The sequence below is a fragment of the Calidris pugnax genome, unplaced genomic scaffold (assembly GCF_001431845.1).
Source record: "Calidris pugnax isolate Ruff unplaced genomic scaffold, ASM143184v1 scaffold44, whole genome shotgun sequence".
Taxonomy (NCBI): domain Eukaryota; kingdom Metazoa; phylum Chordata; class Aves; order Charadriiformes; family Scolopacidae; genus Calidris; species Calidris pugnax.
Window position 1 is genome coordinate 49,704,149 of NW_015094506.1, and position 19,103 is coordinate 49,723,251.

At 35.4% G+C, this 19,103-nt stretch overlaps 1 protein-coding gene across 1 annotated transcript in view; it reads right to left on the reverse strand.

Moving 5' to 3' along the window:
* SEMA3A (sema domain, immunoglobulin domain (Ig), short basic domain, secreted, (semaphorin) 3A) overlaps nucleotides 1-19,103 on the reverse strand; it is a 241,125-nt gene that overhangs the window by 19,122 nt on the left and 202,900 nt on the right. Inside the window, exons 8-13 of the mRNA XM_014964076.1 lie at nucleotides 16,351-16,493; nucleotides 15,105-15,219; nucleotides 14,936-15,005; nucleotides 13,718-13,862; nucleotides 7,782-8,001; nucleotides 2,515-2,606 (exon numbers count right to left, since the gene is read on the reverse strand). Of these exons, the coding sequence (XP_014819562.1) occupies nucleotides 2,515-2,606; nucleotides 7,782-8,001; nucleotides 13,718-13,862; nucleotides 14,936-15,005; nucleotides 15,105-15,219; nucleotides 16,351-16,493 (785 nt within the window). The remainder of the gene's footprint in view (nucleotides 1-2,514; nucleotides 2,607-7,781; nucleotides 8,002-13,717; nucleotides 13,863-14,935; nucleotides 15,006-15,104; nucleotides 15,220-16,350; nucleotides 16,494-19,103) is intronic.

Consider the following 19,103-nt stretch of genomic DNA (forward strand, 5'->3'; position numbering starts at 1 on the left):
TAGCAAAGTAAAATGTTCATTCCTGCAAAACCTTATTCATAAAAACAAGCTTTAATCCCAAATGTAATCTTGTTGACTGCACCACACTATTCACATACAAAGAAGTTACTCCTATTTGCAGAACACAGAACTAAAACTGGCAATAATTTTTTTGCACACTGAAATACCCCTTATTTAATCAACCAAATGGGTCACTAGGAGAGTTACTCCTAGCTAAATCTACTCTTAATTATACTTATCTGTAGCAAGCAGATGTCAAACCAATATCTACTCTTTTACATGAGAGACTGCAGGAAATATTTAACAGAATAAGTACATTTAGATCTGATTAAAAGGCTGTTATGCATTTTACATCCAACTGCTTGAATGGATTTAATCCTGAGAGTAAAAGTGGCATCATTTGGTTACAAACTGTGCAAGTCAATTCTGTATGAATTTCATTCTATTTAGAAACCTGCTATTGATCCCATGCATCATACTATTGGTTATGTATATTAATAAAGTCCTTATTAAGCTTTTACACTTGTGTAGCTTTTAACTTGCTAATCCTGAGAGAATTTGATATGGGTCAGTGGATGTTAAGCATGTGGACCTGCCTTTACAAATGGGTTAATAGACCACATATTAGAAAGCATCAATTAAGTGTAACATTTGAATGAAAATTGATCTCATTAGCTTGTTTGCTCAGCTGTTCAGAGAAATATTGCACAAATGGGGTTAAAAGAGGCATTTGTTATCAATGTAATAGATATAGAAGACTTTCAGTTTGGTGGAATTATGAATGAAAAGCATTGTATTCAGCGCATTGCACTTTAACCATCAAAATGCATTCTTTATGGTGCATGTAGACTCTTTAGTAACTAAAGAAAACTTGCATTTCATTGAGGTACATTTAAACCAGATTGCAAATTCCCTATTGAAAGATCCATATCTTATGCATACAAATTCTGCTTATTGCACTGAAGTACATTAATGCCTTCTTTAAGGCTTAAATGTATGTCAAATGAGATAAATGAGCTTTCAAGTAAATCAGAACACCAAAATCCTTTTGTGCAATGAATAAATATGCATGTAAAGTGAAATACCAGATTTCAATTTGCCATTAACCATACTACTTCTGTAAAGCCTTTCTGAAATAAAACTTTCACTTCATTTATTTTCTTTCATTCACTTTTATATTTCTCTGATCTGCTTTACCTTGGCACTTCTACTTAATTTAGGGAAGAGACTCATACATTATCAACAATTGCCAAATTACCCTGCATTAATGTAATGACTTTTGCGTGTATAAAAAAGAAAAAATCTGGGAGCCACAAATTACTTGTCTCATTTTCTCCTCATAGTTTCTACTTTTTTCTTCTCTTAAAAAAAAAAAAAGAAAAAAAAGAAAAAAAAAAGAAAAACCCCACATTTCTACCCTCAAAAAAACCCCAATGGACTGCAGAAAGTAGTATCTTGCACTTTATACAGTAGAATCTGTGCAAGATTGGTACCAGTAAAGGCAAGACTACCTGTAAAAGGAAAAAAAAAATTGAAAATAACAATATAAAGATATACAAGGTCTGTTTAGATATGTTTTGTCTGTTTAGATGCCAAAGATAAAGGGATGGCAACAGGGTGGCTGGGCCTCTGTGGCAGGTTCGGAGCCCTTGTCAGCACATCTGGAGTGAGATCACACGACGCATCATCTTCACACTGTCAGATTAACCTCGCCCTCCCAGCTAGGTACCCACCCCCCGAAAGCCTGGGGCCCGCGAAACAGAGCTATAAAACAGCACTGACAAAGAGAATAACGTGGGGAATGTAAATGATTCGTTGTTGTGTACAAAACACGAGACATCCCTGGGTTCTGTCTGGAAAGTGTTTGAAAGGTTTACTCTGCCTCGACTTGCAGGGGTGCTTATGGGATGCCTTATTTCTTAGGTGGCTCAGATGGGAAAAATGGAAGAGATCGATTTTCACGAAAAAAGTAGTAAAGATTAGGGAGTGTTTATGGTGTCTAACCATGAAAATGAGACCCTAAAGTCACCTTTGACAATATAAACACTTTCTTTGTTTCTCAGATTATTAGGCATAAGAAATCTGTGCAGATCACTCTTTTTCCTAAACTATCTTCCTAGTTACATTGTGCTGATAGTTTGAATAGTGTTAAGAGTTGATGCAACTACAGAATTAATGTACTGTAGATCTCTGCAGGAGAAAACAGACTTGCATTATTCTCAGACTTGCATAGATACATATTTAACTCCAGCATGTAATAGCTTTAAGATTCAGAGATACTAATTTACTTTTTAAACCACAAAACAGGAGCCCAGAATGCCATTTCCTTTATCATTAACCTCCAGCTAGCACTGAAAGTTTCAAGGTTTATTTTGACTAGTGTCTGGGTCTCTAAATGACAAGCTAATTAGAGGGGTATGCCAGGCTATTCCTTGGCTAGACTGCAAGAAGTTTAGTTTGCAGCTGTCCACAGAGAAATCTACAACCTGACACTTGAAATTTAGCCGCACTTACCCGAAAGACTGTCATTTCTTCCAGCAAGACTTCCTCTAATTCGTGCCAAGTCTCCTTAGGAATTGAAACCACTTTAAGAACTGTTCCAATATCTTGAAAAGAAAAGGAAAAAAAAAAAGTTTTCAGGTGCTTAAGAAGCATACTTCATTTTCAGAGCAGCCAGAGGTTCTTCTAGTATGTAATTATTTCACATATAAAGATTGTGAAGCTGCACATCTCTGAGCACTTGTTCAAAATGCCAACTGCTATTCAAAATAACCTAGAAAAACACAGAATGTCAGTAGGACATTTCACTGAAGTCTTTCAAGTATCAAAATGCAACAAAGATGATAAATACTACTGTAGTTATTAAAGAATGAAAAGGACTGAAATACTATTTAAGTCACAGTATAAAATGACAGATGTTTCAGTCATTTAATTGAGGAAGGAAGTGCACTAAATTTACGCAGGCATGTTTTATTGTCCATATTCAATATGATGTTTGTCATTCTTAAAATGCATATGAAAATGCTGTCAGAAGGCTCAGTATAGATATAAAAACATCTGGATAAATGTTGTTAGGCAGATGAAGCTGTTACATCTCTTAAGTACAGGCGATCTTCCTCATGTCAAACAAAGTACCTAAGATGTGTAAGTCCCTTAAGGCATATATATTTCTCTGTGTGTTAGATACTAATCTTCACTGAGGGGTAAAAAGCAATACAACTTGTATCTTCTGTTTAGAAATAGGTGTGTGCCAGCCTTTTAATACTACATCCATTTACATTCTTGGGGTTTTGTGATTGGCTTTAGCATAGACAAGGCCAACACTTGAAATTTCAGAGCTACAGCCTCTGGTTTTGTGAATATGGTTTGTGACTTAAGACCATCTCTGTTTTACAGCTTCTATGTCTGTGATTTTTTTTTGTTTTGTATTCATGACAAGGATTTTCAGCAGGAAAAAAAGAATAAAGGATCATTTCTAGGTTGGTACGCATCATTGCAGACTCTCTAAAATGGAAACAACAAATGGATGCAACTTTTCTTTTTAACCAGCCAAGTGTAGTGCCATGTAAATATATCATAGGAATAACAACTAACATAGGTTGGGGTTAACAACTAACATAGGTTCCTGAGGACCTTTCATGTTGCACATTCTATGTCAGTAATAACTTAGGAAAAATAAGGCATTTTTAAATGGCTAAAATTCTCAAAGTAACAGGATTGTAAAGGTCAACACTCTCAAAACAAGAATTAAACATGATCAAAACATGTTTTGTATGTATACATATTTGTGTGTGTTAGTTGAAATTTCTGATTAACAAGATGACAACTCACCACTTTTATATTAAATTGAAAAAGTAGACTAAATGGAAAAAAATAGATTACATGGGTTTAAAATGTCATTTTTATAAAATTACTATCTTAAAAGTTACAGATTTAATGAGAAAATTCTGATATTTCAACTTCTTTACAGGAATTTGGACTAAAATATTCTAGAAATCCTAGAATATCCTGTAGAACTGAGATTTCCATTTTTCCATCTTCTTCCATTTAAGTAGATGTTGGTTTCTAAATAAGTATTTTTTTAAGTTAAGAAAGATAATTTTTTTGCAATTGTTTTCTTTCTCTAGTCACAAAGTCATAGATTCTTTTTAAAAGAAAAAAACCCAGTTCTTTCTTAAAACAACAACAACAAAGCAAAGCACAGCTTTCTTTTTATTTAGGCAGCTACATGTACAAACTAATTTAGCAAAATATTCTAGATAAGTTGTTTGGTAAGTGGTTTTCATTATGGTTACTGGTACTAATTGAATATATTTCATTCAAGAAATATTGAGAACAATGCAGAACAAAAGCAATATAAACTTTAAAACACGAAGAAAAAAAAATTTTCCACATTTCTACAATGGAGTAATTTAGAACAACAGATAATTTAATGTTATATTTGTAATGCAATGGATGAGTTCATTTCCTTATTTATCATGATAATTTGATGACTGTGGTTTTGAGGAAAATACATTGTATGGGTCAAAAAAGAGAACTCAGATCTAATAAATATAACAGTGTAGCAATGTGTCGTGATTGTATGCTATGTTGGACTACGGCTGTCCTCCGTCACAATCCAACAAAAGCCATATTCCAGAAATAAAAGGGGATTTTTGATAAAACAGCACAAGAGAAATTGTAGAGTCTGCACAGGGCACTGAGCAGACGCGAGTTCCCCAGATAATGTTGTTTCAAAAAAAGACCTGACTTTTAAGTGGATCCTGCAACAATTACAGTGGCTTGATGCTTGCGAAAGCCTCTGAGGTCAAAGATACACTGTGTTAATCACTACAGCCACTCTGGTCAGGCCACGGGTACCAAAGTGGGGCTTTATCTGAGTTCTAGATCTGGTTTTACAGAGTAGTATTTCAAACAGTTTCACACAAATGGAATCAGGCTTCTCCTTTAGGATCAATAGGCTCTGTTCAGTAAGATAAGATTACTGTTATTAATTTGCTTTACTGACAGATGTACCTTGACTGTGCCAAATGATCCCAAACATCAGACACTCAGGATATGCATTAAGTGCATATCTTAAATCCGTTTTTTTTCTGATATAATTTCAAACACGCTGATATGATTTTATTTCCATTGTGAAACACGCTGGTACAATCACAGTGGGAAAGAAACTGCTCGGCTAAAGATTTCACCCACAGGAAAGGAAAATGTGACCACACTGGATGGCCATTAATTATGTTGAGTTCAATTATCATCAGTTGTTTAATGAAAAGGGAAAGAAAAAAGTATTTCTTCAACATATTGAAGTTCAGCAGCATGTGGGAATAATGTAGATTGCTGCAACAGCAGTGGGAAAATACACAGAAATGTATCTAATCTGATGGGACAGACCTGCACAGAAAAATTCAGTCATACCCCAGAGAACTCAATTCTGGCTTTGTCATAGGTTCAGATCATCAAGCGGAAAACTGGACCGTGACTAGAGTCCCTAATCTGCTTCTCAGCTTGCTCTTTGCTTGGAGAAGATGTAATACACACTGATTGTGTATCTGTTTCTGGTTCCTTTGACTTTGACCAGCCGGCTCAGCGCAGCTTTCTGGAGGAAGGCAGGCAGGGCCTCAGTTCTGCCTCTTTTCCTTTCCTCCTGCATGGAAGATGCCCTTTCCTCATTCTGAAAACCGCAGTAAGGATAGTGAGCTCAGAGGAGCACCTTTTGTGCTCCAGCTCCAAGCACAGGTGTTGCAACGCCTGTTCTTGTTCCCATGAGGGTATAACCTCCTCCTGGAAAAAGAACAATTTCTATAGGAAAAAGTAATATTTGAAGAAATAATAACACTCTGCACTTATGAAGCTGTGTTTTTGGTGCTGAAATCTGTTTTGGAAAGTGCAAGTAATAACCTTTCAATACTTTTCTTACAATTCTTGGGTGCAACTATCAGCAATGTTGGATGGGATCCAGAGCATTTACCACACACCTGAATATTAGTGGTTTAGGGAATTTGGTGAGTAGGTAAATTCCCAGCTCAAAGGTAAGAGCTAGATATCACTGAGGCTCTTTTGGAGGGAGACCTTGCCTGGCAAATTTAGATAAGAAGCACTATATATAATGATAACTTTCTAAAAGCTATAGCTCAGGTTTAAGCAAGTCTCGTGTACTGTCTGAAAACAGACAGGAACTTCTGCATAACTATTCATCTTACTCTTGAAGAAAGGACAACGAATCCCTCTGGAAGTACTTATCTCTCTCCCTTGCAGAAGCCAACTCATCTTTCTTAGACTGAATGCCAAACTTTGGTGAGATAAATGCCACCTCTCATGCTCAAGATGTAGACATAAATCAGCTCTTTATGTTTGTTAAGCATCGAACTCTGGATGCTGAAGGGTTTGTTCCTTCACATCACAGCCAAGGGGAGAATTGCCATTAATTCTTTTTCTGGGCTGAATCAGGTCATAGAAGACTTGTTGAAAGGCACAAAATACTGCCAAGTGTAGATGGCATTGAAGTTTCCAATGTGTGATGGAAAATATTTGTGCTGTGTAAAATTCTATGAAAGTACTTTTCAATGTTTTATGCAAGAACATATTGTTGCACTGGTATCTAATAACTCAGTTCACTGATTTAAAGGGCTGGAACACTTTCTACAGAGCTGCATTTCCTGCAGTAAATGTTCTGAATTGCTACGCATGCACTGTGTTTGGTACACAAAGCTTCATCAGCTCTCGGTTTACTTGTAATATATTTCAGGCATCAACATGAAAGAGATCTTGAGATTTATTGCTTAGGAAATCTGACCCCAGGTCTAGAGCACCAGAACTGTACTTAAAACAAGTCAAAAATTGGACTGTTATAAGACAGACAGCCAGACAGACGTTTTTGGTCCAAAGCTGAAAAGAAACAGTGGGGTTTTGGTTTGACTTGTTTTGGCTTCATGATGCCAATGTCTAATTACTAGCAATTATGTTCAATAGAAGTTTAAAAAACTTTTATTAAATGTAACTGAAACAATCAGCCAACTAATGGAAAATCTTCAAAGGTGAAGAAGCAGATCCAACCACCATAGTTCTGAAGCCACTGAACTTAAGCAAATGTGTATCAGCTAATTCCACTGCTATTTCTCATTATTACCTTTCTGGGAAAAAAACAAAACAAAACAAAAAAGTATTTCCTGAGTGCATATTCCTATGTTTATTAAATGCCCAAGCTGTATGATTCCACAAATGTTTTGGAGGGGACGTTTATATTTGAATATCAGCTCTTCTTAAAACATTTTGTATGAGCCAGATATCTTCATCTTATGTAAAACAATGTACTCTTCTGGCAAAAGAGCTGGGCATCTTAAGGTAACACTTGAAATGCCTGAAAAGACACAGAAGACATTTCCCATACCTGGGTATTTGTCTCATTCATGTTAATATCTCTTATGCTGCACTTCAAAATGAGAACCTCAAAACTGGCATTTTAATACTAAATTATAATTAATAAGGCAAGATATTTCTAATAAAATTCCCTAATAATAGTAGTTGAAAAGAGGGTGGTTTGATCTTAATCCAGTTGGCAAAGCTCCTAAAGGATTAAGCTATGCAAGCCACGGCCTGAACCTGCAACACTGAATATATGTAACAAAGGTCTCCCCACACACGCAGTTTTGAGTCCTGCCCCAAATTTTCACAGGAATACACTGGAACACATATCAGTGATATATCTTTCAGAGTATGAAATTTTATCTGATCTATCTATCTGCTCCTGGAGGAGCAGACAGTGTAGACTTGGGGCTTCTCACCTGTGCCAATGAACATCACATCGTATTGGCCATCTTCTGCGTCTACTCGATCTACTACTATCTGTGTGAACTGGTAATCCACGTCTGTTTTGATCATGATTGGACGGTTGTTGATGGGGAATACTGGGTTGTACATGGCTGGATGACTTCTTGCAAATGTTATAACTTCATCAGGAAGGTCCTTGGTGGAATCAAAGCCTCCAAATGTTTTACTGGGACACTGGAAATAAAAATGAAAATGTTTTACATTTTATTATTGATCACTAGTAACATATTAGAAAACCATTTCATTACAATTTTCCCAACTACTGCAGTCTATAATTAAATATGACAGGGGATCTAAGTGTTGCATGACAGATAACAAAAGTTATTTCTGTCACTAAAAGTCTCTTTTTTTAATTTCATTTTGGATTTAAATCAATATGGTTAACAGAATGTAAATGATCCTCATTCGTTGTTTTTCTTACTACTATGCAGTGCAGAAGGATTTTCAGTCATTTACTGATTAGTGTTAATCTTTAATAGGCAGAAGGAAGAAATTCTGAATTATCTAAAATCATTCAATATGTGACAAGCAGTTTCAGTATTTATGTATACAGCAGAAAATGAATTAATTATGCCATCATCTTAGTTTCAAAGCATTATGTTCAGAAGTTGACTGGAAATCAATTCCTCTCTGAAGAATCAGACCTTTAAATGCTGTGGCAATTCCCTGTTCTACTGACTTTTCAAACTCCTGGTTGTCTCAACAAGCCTGTGTCATCCGTGTATTCCTGACAACATGGATCCTGTTACACTAAATCGAATCAGGTGAGGCAAGTCCTAGATGCATTTCTACTCTCTCCATTGATTCTAAAGAAAGCCTTGTGTCAGAGTTGCTGCTCATACCGTTAAGTGAGACGACTCTCGCTAAAGAATTTAAATAAGTCCTCACTGTTGTGTACTGTGCAGGAACAGAAAAGTTGTTGTCCCTTTGAGATTAAGCTCATCCCCATGAAGTACCACAGTAAAGAGTCCCTTTGCCCCCTTATACAGCCATGTGTGGGCCAATTTTGCCCATAATCTGTAAAAAGTAGAGAATTGCCTGCTCACATTCTTTCAACATGAGCAAAACATAGAGGCTAAGAAGGGAAGGAGAGGTAAGACTGTGGCTTTGGTATCCACAAAAATATTCCTCCACTTTCACCTACCTCATGTACCCATGGGGAGATGTGAGGACTGTAGCTAACCACCACTATTTGCCCTCGTCTCTTCTGTACAATTGATAAGTATTTTATGAACAATTAGAGGCTACTTTAAAGTAAGCATTAGAAGTGTGTTAGTAAAGTTGAATGGATGAAGAAAATGAACAACAATGGCATTAAATCACCAGTCCAAAGATACTCGACAAAGGACTTGGCGTCCCCCACTCCTAATCAGTTCAGAGATACCAATTTAGGATATATAAAACTCTGAAACACTGTTGGCAATTATTATGTTTGCAGCATTTGAACCTGAAGTATAAACATCTGGTGTTAAAATGCCCTCGATAATTTGCCCTTTATATCCATGTATAGAATATCTTCCAACTAAATTAAAAACCTAGAGGACAACATCTTATTAACCAAGAATCCAGAGCTAGCAGGATGCTCAGCAGAAGAAATCAATTGTCTTTGCTATCACCTTGATCCAAATTATTAATAATTCATCAGAAATTAAATTAAAAAATCAATGCTGTCCAAAGGAGTAGTTGTTCTACTCAGCAAAAGGACGGTTCCAGCATGGACATATAAAGTGTAAATTGTCCCTTTTTGGCATATTTGTTAGTAAGCAAATTCCCACATTCTGTTCCATTATATAGTGTGGAAAGGAGGAGTGGAGGGAGGGAGGACATTTGATTAATGCCTGTGGAGCAGACTAAGCAGAAAGCAAGTTATTTTTTTACTTTATTGCATCAACATTTTTCAGCTTTTTTATTATTATATGTTCTTGCTCTCTCATACAGAAATATTACAAAGGTAAAATCAGATAGGCTTTTTGTAATTGTTGGCCAAGCCATTGTATGTCTCAAAGATTGTGTTTAAAATCCAACACTACAATTTTAAGTTTGCTTTGCATCTTGATTGATATTCTAACTACAGTTCAATACTAATTACTCAGATTAATTAGATAATGATTAATTAAACAATAGATATAAAGTGCTTTAAAAATCACTACACAAGAACTAAGTATTATTAATTGCAGCTGGGCAAACACTGAAAAAACAATAAATGAATATTCATCTCAATTTTAAGTAAATAAATTTCAGCTGTGTTTCAATTGCTTGAATATTTACTTTCTGGCTGATTTGCTAACAAAGGATTTTACTTGCAGCAATGTTGACCAAGATTTTATGCAGAAAAATCATAAAACTAGAATTAGTGTCATAATTCTGTGTGTTTAAATGGGACTCCTAATTCCGAGAGCCAGGTTACTGCTTGGATCCCCTGCTTTTATGAGACTAAACAAATTACAGTTACTTTGTGATTTTACATCTGAAGTGTGAAGTGTGCTACCTGGACTAGGCTGTGGCTCACAGTAATCTCACCCCATTTTAGGAAACTAACTGAGATGAAATAAAACTCTTTTGGATATAACTCCTCAACAGGTGACATTTAACTCATCTGTAGTCCAAATTGCTTGCAGAGGAGTCTCAGTCCACCTAAAGTCCTGAGAATGAGAATCCTGTCACATTTATTCATGTTGTGATCACAAAACCAGGATACACAACAAAGACATTATCCTTGATGTTAATGACAGGACTACTATTGACATCAGTGGGTTTAAGTCAAGCTATTTGGCAAGGTGCTTCATCTGAACTCATGTTTATATACCTGATCGATCCCACTGATGCCGAGGAAAGAGAAAGTTTTCAGGTACCAAGGTAAGCATGAGTACAAATGTCCTGAAAAAGTTTGGAGAAATGAGCTTGATCTTTGGTTTGTGTAGAGGCTAAGAACTCTTGCTTTTAACATCTACTTCCAATTGCTGGTCCCCAGTATGCTCTGTCAGGGTGTTTGATCAGTCAGAAGGAGGTAAATAGACTATACCCTGACTGGCCTATTAGGGAGTCCAGCAGAATAAATCAATAGCTACATTTTGGTGGGAACAAAAACTGCTTTGGTCATAACTGAAGATGGACTCTTAGTACCATGAAGCAGAGGATACTTGAGCTCTGTAGCTGAATTCACAGAAAGGCAGATATTAATTCAGGATGAGGTATCTCATTCAACATGAGGCATATACAAAAATCCTCCTTCCTCTTCGAAATGCAGTTTAAAGGTTTAAAAAAAAAAAAAAAAGTTCTATAGATCTAAAAGGAAGAATCCTGGCAACTTCTTAGTTAAATGTGAATCTGATGTAGAATTGTTTACAAAGTTTTCTGACTTTTCAAAAGAACCATTAACTTTCCTTTTTCCTTATTCGTACTGGGCAAGTCACCAGATGCTCAAGAAGTTTACTGGCACCTCACCTACTAAATTCCTCAGATAATTCAGTTCTGTTTAACTGCGCTGAGATGCGGAACTGAATCACCATAAGAAACTCAGATTTTTTCTTCCTTTTCTTTCCCTGTTTCTTGGAAAAGGAAACCACAAGTCTGACATCTAAAGGAACTTCAAAAACCTTTCTTCTTTATACTCAACAGGTCTTCAAAGTCATTGAAAATATATGCAATGTTATCACTTTAGGACAAAAAAAAAAAAAAAAAAAAAAAAAGAAGCAGCTTCTTTTCAGCCAGAGATTATTCTCTTTTTAAAATTCATTTTTATCCTATTAATACAATAAAATGATTTCAGCAATGGTGAGAGAAAAAAAAAAATCCTTTTGGAAGTAGACACCAGGATTAGAGTCAGCAGTAGTGGGCTAGGAGAAACTGATGGCCTCAGCCAGTCTTTAATTAACATCATTTACAGTAGCATGGCCTCTTGCACTACATGATGTGACTGGGGGACTATGTAGAATGGTAAAATTTGGAATCACTCTCGCCCTTAGGCAAGAAAAATGTTTACAATGAAATCTGAATGCCTTTGGACTTTCTTTGTGAATCTTAGTGTGAGTATGTTATAGTGAAATTGTAAGGATAAAACTCATCCTGAGAGGGTAGCCAGGAAAAAAAAGTATATATAACTTAATTGTATTTCCCTACTTTGGCAACAGATCTGGTGATTTAGGTCACTTGGTCACTTAAGGGCTGGATTCAGGTTTTTGGCTTGTTCTTGGGAATTTGTTCAAGTTATTCTTCTCCCACATGGACCTCAGTTCAAGACCCTCAAACAAGTCTTGGAATAACTCAGAGACCCTGAGACCAGCAGAGCTCACATGTTGCCAGTCCCTAGGGCAAGTATTTGAGTTGCACATTCAGAACCTCAATAGAGCTGTGTCTAATCTCTGCTGAATGTAAGAAAGCCACAGTGCACCAGTGAGTTCTTTATCTTAGTCTGTTTCTGTGATAGAAACATATAACCTCTTCTTTGTGTGCAGTTTTACATAATTTTTTTTTTGTTTTTTTTTGTTTAGAAACGTTAAATCAACACTGGAATCAAAGAGGAATATGAGTAAACAGAATAATGAACACTAACTTACTAAGTCTGCCAGGCGGAAAAGAAAATGACATCATTATATAAGAAATACCAAAAATATGTACTCATTCACATTTTCCACAGGGATGTAAAACAATACAACTTCAAAAAAGCCCTCTAACATATAGTATTAACTATAGCAATTAAAAAAAACAACAAACAAGATCAGCATCAAATGAGAAATGGAACCTCTGCTATGCTTCAGAGCTTGTATTTTAACTCTGGAAAAAGCTGGAAATCCCTTTAGTAGTCAGAGTGAGGGAGTGAGGAGTGCTGAGGAATCTGGCTGTCAGGGAGCCACTGTTTTCTTTTGCTTAGGAAGTCATTTTCATTAGGCTGAGCAGATATACTGTCTGACTGTTGAACATCATTTGAAAGATCAGGTTTGAATGAACAATTTCAAAACATACCAGACAAAACCAGAAAATTTGATGATTTAAGAGAAAGGATCTAAACTATTCCTGGTTTGCTTTGAGCCTTACATTTAAGGAGAATTTAAAAAGAATATTCTAGATGGATATATTATTTACATTTATATTAGTATGTTTATATGTATACATAAGTACACATATATTTCATCTTCAGCAAGGATATTTCAGAATTTAAATGGATCAAGCTGATTTGTGCTAGCTAAGGATCTATCCCAATGTATACAATTAACATTTTTTTCATCAATGTCCCATCCTCTTAGACTAGTGGCAACTTTACAGGCAGTTAAATATTTCTATGTGATGATATCAGTTGGGAGTTATAAATATAGTTGTCTTATATACACTGATATTTTAGTCATTCATAAACTAGAAACAGAGAAACAGGTAAAAACATAGATTTTAAAAAATACCAATGGGAGTTAGAAATTATTATAGTCAATCTTTTGCAGAAATATCTGTCTTACTGTACTAGATTCAATGTCGAGAACAATTGAGTATTTCTTAACAGCCAGGCAGATGCTCTGTTTTCTGTTCATTCTCACCAAGAATGATTCAGCCAATATTTGGAACAATGACAAATTCCAAGGAAAGGATAATGCAGAATAATTTATTAAACATTTGACTTTAAGCAAAGTTCTCCAGGCATTGCTCAAACTTCTGCTGAAGTTGTTAATACAAATGCCAAAATTAAAACCCCAATGAAGTTGCAATTGCAGCTTCATTCTTTACAAGTAAATCAGTACATTTTGGACCTGGAGGAATTGTTTGCTTTCCCTTCTGCCACTCTATCCATTTCATTATCTTTTTCAGTTTCTTTCCTGGATCTCAGATGAAGGATCATGCAATGTTTGAAAATATTTTCCATAGTTTTCCCTTTTTAGATTACTTTATTTCTTAGGGTACTTACAGTTCCTGGCCGTGGATATGGGACTCGCCCTTGGTAAGGAACCCACTGGTAGTTTGGGCCATCTCGGTGGGCATAGGGACCAAGAAATACCCTCCTTACATCAGTCATGCTGTACATGCACACTGCTGACCCCTTGAAGATATTACTAAAAATGAGGAGAGAAGAAATCATGTCAGGTTCTTTAAATTATCAGTCGGTTTAATCGAGTGGAAGAGCTATGGGAAGAGCAGCTTGTTACTTTCTAATTTATTGCATGTGCTGATTATCAAAACTCTGACATGCTCTCAGAGCAATCCTAACTCACCTCTTGGGAAAGTTCAGCATAACTGATACCATCTCCCAGACATTTTCCTAAGCAGATGGCTGCTATTCCACTGTTTAAAACATATTGTCCCCAAAAGGCCAAAGCCCCAATTTGAGTAAACTTCACTGAGGTTGTCCCTAGAGAACTATTCAATTCTTTCCTACACTTTGCATTTTTCTATTTTTTTAGCAGTCTCTACTCTCATTTAAGTAACACACACACAAACTTCAGTGTTGTTTCTTACTTTGAGATTTCTTACAGAAGACAGTAAGTACTTAAAAATCTCCCTCTTCTATGCCTGGTTATTACTAGAAACATTCTTTCTGTTTAGAAACTAAAACTTTTGTCCTTCGCAGATAAATGTGGCAATGCAACCAGTACTGCAAACCTTCCTCAGGCCCAAGCTACAATTATAATTTTGTTCTCAGTGAGAGCATAATGAAACCAAAACATTCAAGTCACAGTTATATGTGAGTCAATAACAGAACTTTTGAAAGATTGTTAAACTTTCCAGATTTCAGCAATATTTTTTATTAATACCTCCTTGACTAGCCAATTTCTCACACCGCAGCTTTTCTATTTCACCCTGCCCCCAAACAACTATATTTATGCTTGTGTTATTTTTCCAGGTCTGTGTGGAAAGGGCTACAAATTCTGATCCCCATTAGAAAAACCCAATTCAACAGCAAGAACAGCCTGAGAAACTGATAGTCTTTGTGACTACTTGCTCCAGAGTGATGATGTACATTACTCATAAGAAAAGAAACCTAATTCATTACTTCTTACTGCCATTGACTTCTTAGTTCAAAGGTTAAGAAAATCTTGTGTTTCTTAAAAACATTTTTAACAAAGAGACCTCTTTAAAACAAGCAGCCACCCAAGTTTCCATGCAAGTAAAATGATACAGTCTGTACCTGGAAGTTGTAAACACTCCATAGACTATTGGATTCTTAGGGTCTTTTGAGTTCATTAGGAACACATCCTCTGTAGCAATAACAAGAGATGGAAAAGAAAACAAAGTTAAATTCATATGGATAATAACCTGAAAACATTTCTGCATTCAAAGCCATTTCTGCCACTTACGTAGTTCATCAAAGTGTGTGTCAATGCCATTGGGTCCTGGAACTGAACAAATCAGACGTGCTTTGAGGAAAGTTGTCCATTTGTTAACAAGGCTCCTGTGTCCACCAAAGTCATTCTAATAACAAAAGTATTTTGCATTAATACCTTATAACAGTCTATGATTGAAGTGTCAACAGAGTACAGAGAAAATGTAGTAAGTAACCACAAGATGCTACTTGCAGAAAACAGAGAAAAGAATACATCTTCTACATAGGAAAGCATTCTTATGTTATCAAAGACACTAATTCTGATTTCCTTTCCTTTTACATTGTATTGTTACATATATCACAGTAGCACATCATTTAAAAAACAAAATCAAGAAAATTCAAACCTCTTTATATACTGCAATACATGTGTAACGCTGGAGAAAGAGAGAAAGGCAGAATATTTTACTCCAGAGTTTCCAGGCTGCCATGTCCTGGTAAAAATTAAGGGGTTTAATATTCTTAAGTGGGTAGCAACAAAGTAAAAATGCAAGTTGCAAGTGACCAAAACCTAGATTAAAATGCCAGAACATCCATACTTATGGTGTAATTAGTTTTCAAGCAGCTACCTCTGGATTTGAGGTGATAAATTGAATTGTGCTTATGGATTAACATGAAATTTTACTGTAAACATCAGAGTTGCCAAAGCTACAACATTTATGAATATTATTCCATTTGTAGAAATATTTTTAAAAGTCTGTCAGAAAAATACGTGGACGTTTATCAGTGTGGATGAATGATTCAATGTGCAGTCATTAAAAGTCTTCTGAAATGTTGCCCATTTTTACAGCTAAGCTTAAACAACTGTTTCACTAAATCTTCCTTTGCCTCCGTTTTAAAGATTTTCACTAAAGTGGGAATGGAAAGGTATTAACATTCCTTTAAAAAGTAAATTCTTCAAATGTTTTTGGCCTACCTGGAAGTATCACATTTCCTGTAAAAGAGTCTCTCTTTTGCAGACGCATTCTAAGCCTCAGAAGATGCCTATGACTTTTTAAACAAAACGTTGTAGTTTGTGAAGCTTCCCCAAACAGAGAAGAACTGAATAGTACATCTTTGGGTGTGTTAACCCCCAATTATTTTTCACTTGGGATGATCTCTGCTTCGGTACAATGTCAGTGTTCATACTGGATAGTTTACAGGCAAGAAAATGCAGTTTCTAAAATCACTCACAAGCGTCTTGCAAGAGTATTCAATCTCCCACAAAGAAGTCATCATTTTACCTTGCAGATCTGCCCTATTCGGGCATGAGTGGCTTTTCCAGTGTGCTCTCCATCAATTGCATTTTCACGGAAGAAGAAATAGATTTTGTCATCTTCTGGATTGTCGCTTTCTGGTATCAGGTGAGCACTAATAAATCTAGGATCTGAGAAGAAAATGCCATTGTTCATGTTATCACTCCATGAACTGATTCACTTGCTTTCCTTTTATGAATGAATTGTGATTTTGCTTCCCACTAATTGATCTTTGTATCTAATGGCAAATATAACTATGTTAGGTAGAACACCACCCATTAACATGTAGCAGGTATTCACATTCCTCTTACCTTTAACACATAGGGGTGTTTGCTACAGATATTTCACGAACGTACCTTAATTTTATTATTTAAGCCACAAAACATTCATGAAATCTCTTTACAAATGGTTGTACAACATTACTGCATGGCTTCCTAATTCCATGCATTTATGACTGAGATTTTTCTTATTTCTTTGAATGTTTTGACTTTTGGTCAAGAAACTTTCTGTATGTGTTGCACATAGAAGGAGAGAATCATTGAGACAAATGTAATGTTCCTAATTTTAACAATAATGAAGAATATATAAAGAAAGTATTTTACATCTAGAAAATTATTAACGTGTTACTGTAAAAAAAAAGTTAATAAAAAATACAGTTTTGACTGATATTGTCTACTTCCACATTATGATACCCTAAGCCTCAGCATTTTTGTCTCATTTTCAGAAGAGAAGTAAATTTTTGAATTTCTATTCAAGTTTTCAAGTTGTTGAAATATTGTGTCTTTTTTTTTTTTAATAGAAAACCTTTATTTCTTGACAATTAGAGTGATAACATTATTTGGTGATAAAGAGGATACAGCAACAAATGAAAATACATAAAATGCGGGCATAATGATTGGTTACATAAAAAAAAAAATGGTGGAAAGAAGTTTTGGGAGAGAAGTTTATAGAAATCATAAGAGTAAATTCATACCAGTGGTGAATCTGGCTCATCACTGTATTTTACAGAGATACTTCATCTGGTATCTTTCACTATATTTGGAAAAAGAAGGCATATCCAACAGATTTACCAATCTGTTTTATAACCATTTTACATCCTGCTGGGATAATTAACTGCAAACTATATTTAACTACTCAAAGAGTCCTGTTCTTATGTGAAATTATAAGCTATTTTAGTGTCATGCATTAACATCTTTTCAGTGTATGTTTATTGCTATATAGTCATGGAAATAATGAAGTGTACTTTGTTTTGCCAGTTTGCACTAGCTGTCCTGTGAAACTCCATGACCTTATTAAGGATGGCAGTGTTTGTAAGCAACAATATTTCAATGTATTTATATATATTTGCATGTATGTGTTTAGATGTGTTTATTGTATGAACACATACTGCATAATTTTATGTCTCTGTGTATAAATATATTCTCATGTATTCAGTGTGTATATATATATGTATAGGCATATATATATTCTTGTGTACGCTGTATGTGAGTATGTGTGTGTATATAGATACACAGTACATGAGAATGACCATACTAGCTTACACCAAGGTTTACTTAGATCAATATATACAGACCCCAACATTGTCCAGAAGTAATTATCTGGGACAAAGAAAGAATATGCTACGTACAAATAATACTCTCCCAGAATAATCTCCCTTCCTCCAACTATTTTCAGTGTAGCTGATTCCCTGAGCTTGGTTGCTTTCTATGTGCTTAATAACTCTCAATAGATTCTTATCTATCTAGACTTTTCTTGAACCCATGCTAATTTCCAGCATTCATAGTGTCCTTTTGGAATTTGTTCTGTATGTACACAGCCTACTCAACTAAAACCTGCTTCTGATACTGTGTTTTCAACATCGATCTTACTAACTTCATTTGGTGCCTCTCAATTCCTGTATCGGAAATACCCAGAGTGGATGAGTTGTGCTCTTATACAAGGGAATTCATTGAATTCTCTGTTCTTTCACTATTAAATCCTAACTTTTAATATGGATGTGACAGTACTTAAGCAGTAATCTGAAATTTTCATGGAACTTTATGTGCCATAACCCCAGAACCTCAGTCTTCATTGGTAATGCTCAGTCCCCAGCCCATCATTTTATATGTGAAGATAGGCATGTTTTCCTCATGGTTTTCCCCATGATTTATCACTACATCATTCATCAAGAATAATTTAATTTGTCATTTGATTGCATAGCCACCCAGTTGCATAAGATCCTTTTGTAATTCTTCACAGTATTCCTTTGTCTCACTATGCTGAATAACTTAGTATTGTGCAAAAAATTTTCTCATCCTGCTGCTCAACCTCTTTTTCAGGTTATTTATGAACATGTTGAACAACACAGAACAGATCTCTGTGTAACCGTGTCTATTACCAATTGTTTATTAAAATAAATCTTTTTACACATTTGAAAACATCAAAATTCTGTAAGCAGCTTAAGCTCTCCACCCCAAGCCCCAGTAACTTAAGCTACTAAATTAATTTCCTTTCTTTCTAGCACACATTTAATAGCCTTTAAGTTACACTGACACAAGGCCTAAGATAAATATCTAGACTATATTGTACCAAGGTAAATAACTATTATTTTACATATGATCTAGCACAACTCTGAATGCAACTTGTATTACAAGAAACGCAAGGCTACAGCTTGAAAATTTCAGCATTACAGCCTGTGGAAGGATACATCAGAGAAAGAGGATACCCATTAGCAGACACTTTTCTGGGCTACTGGATCTGGA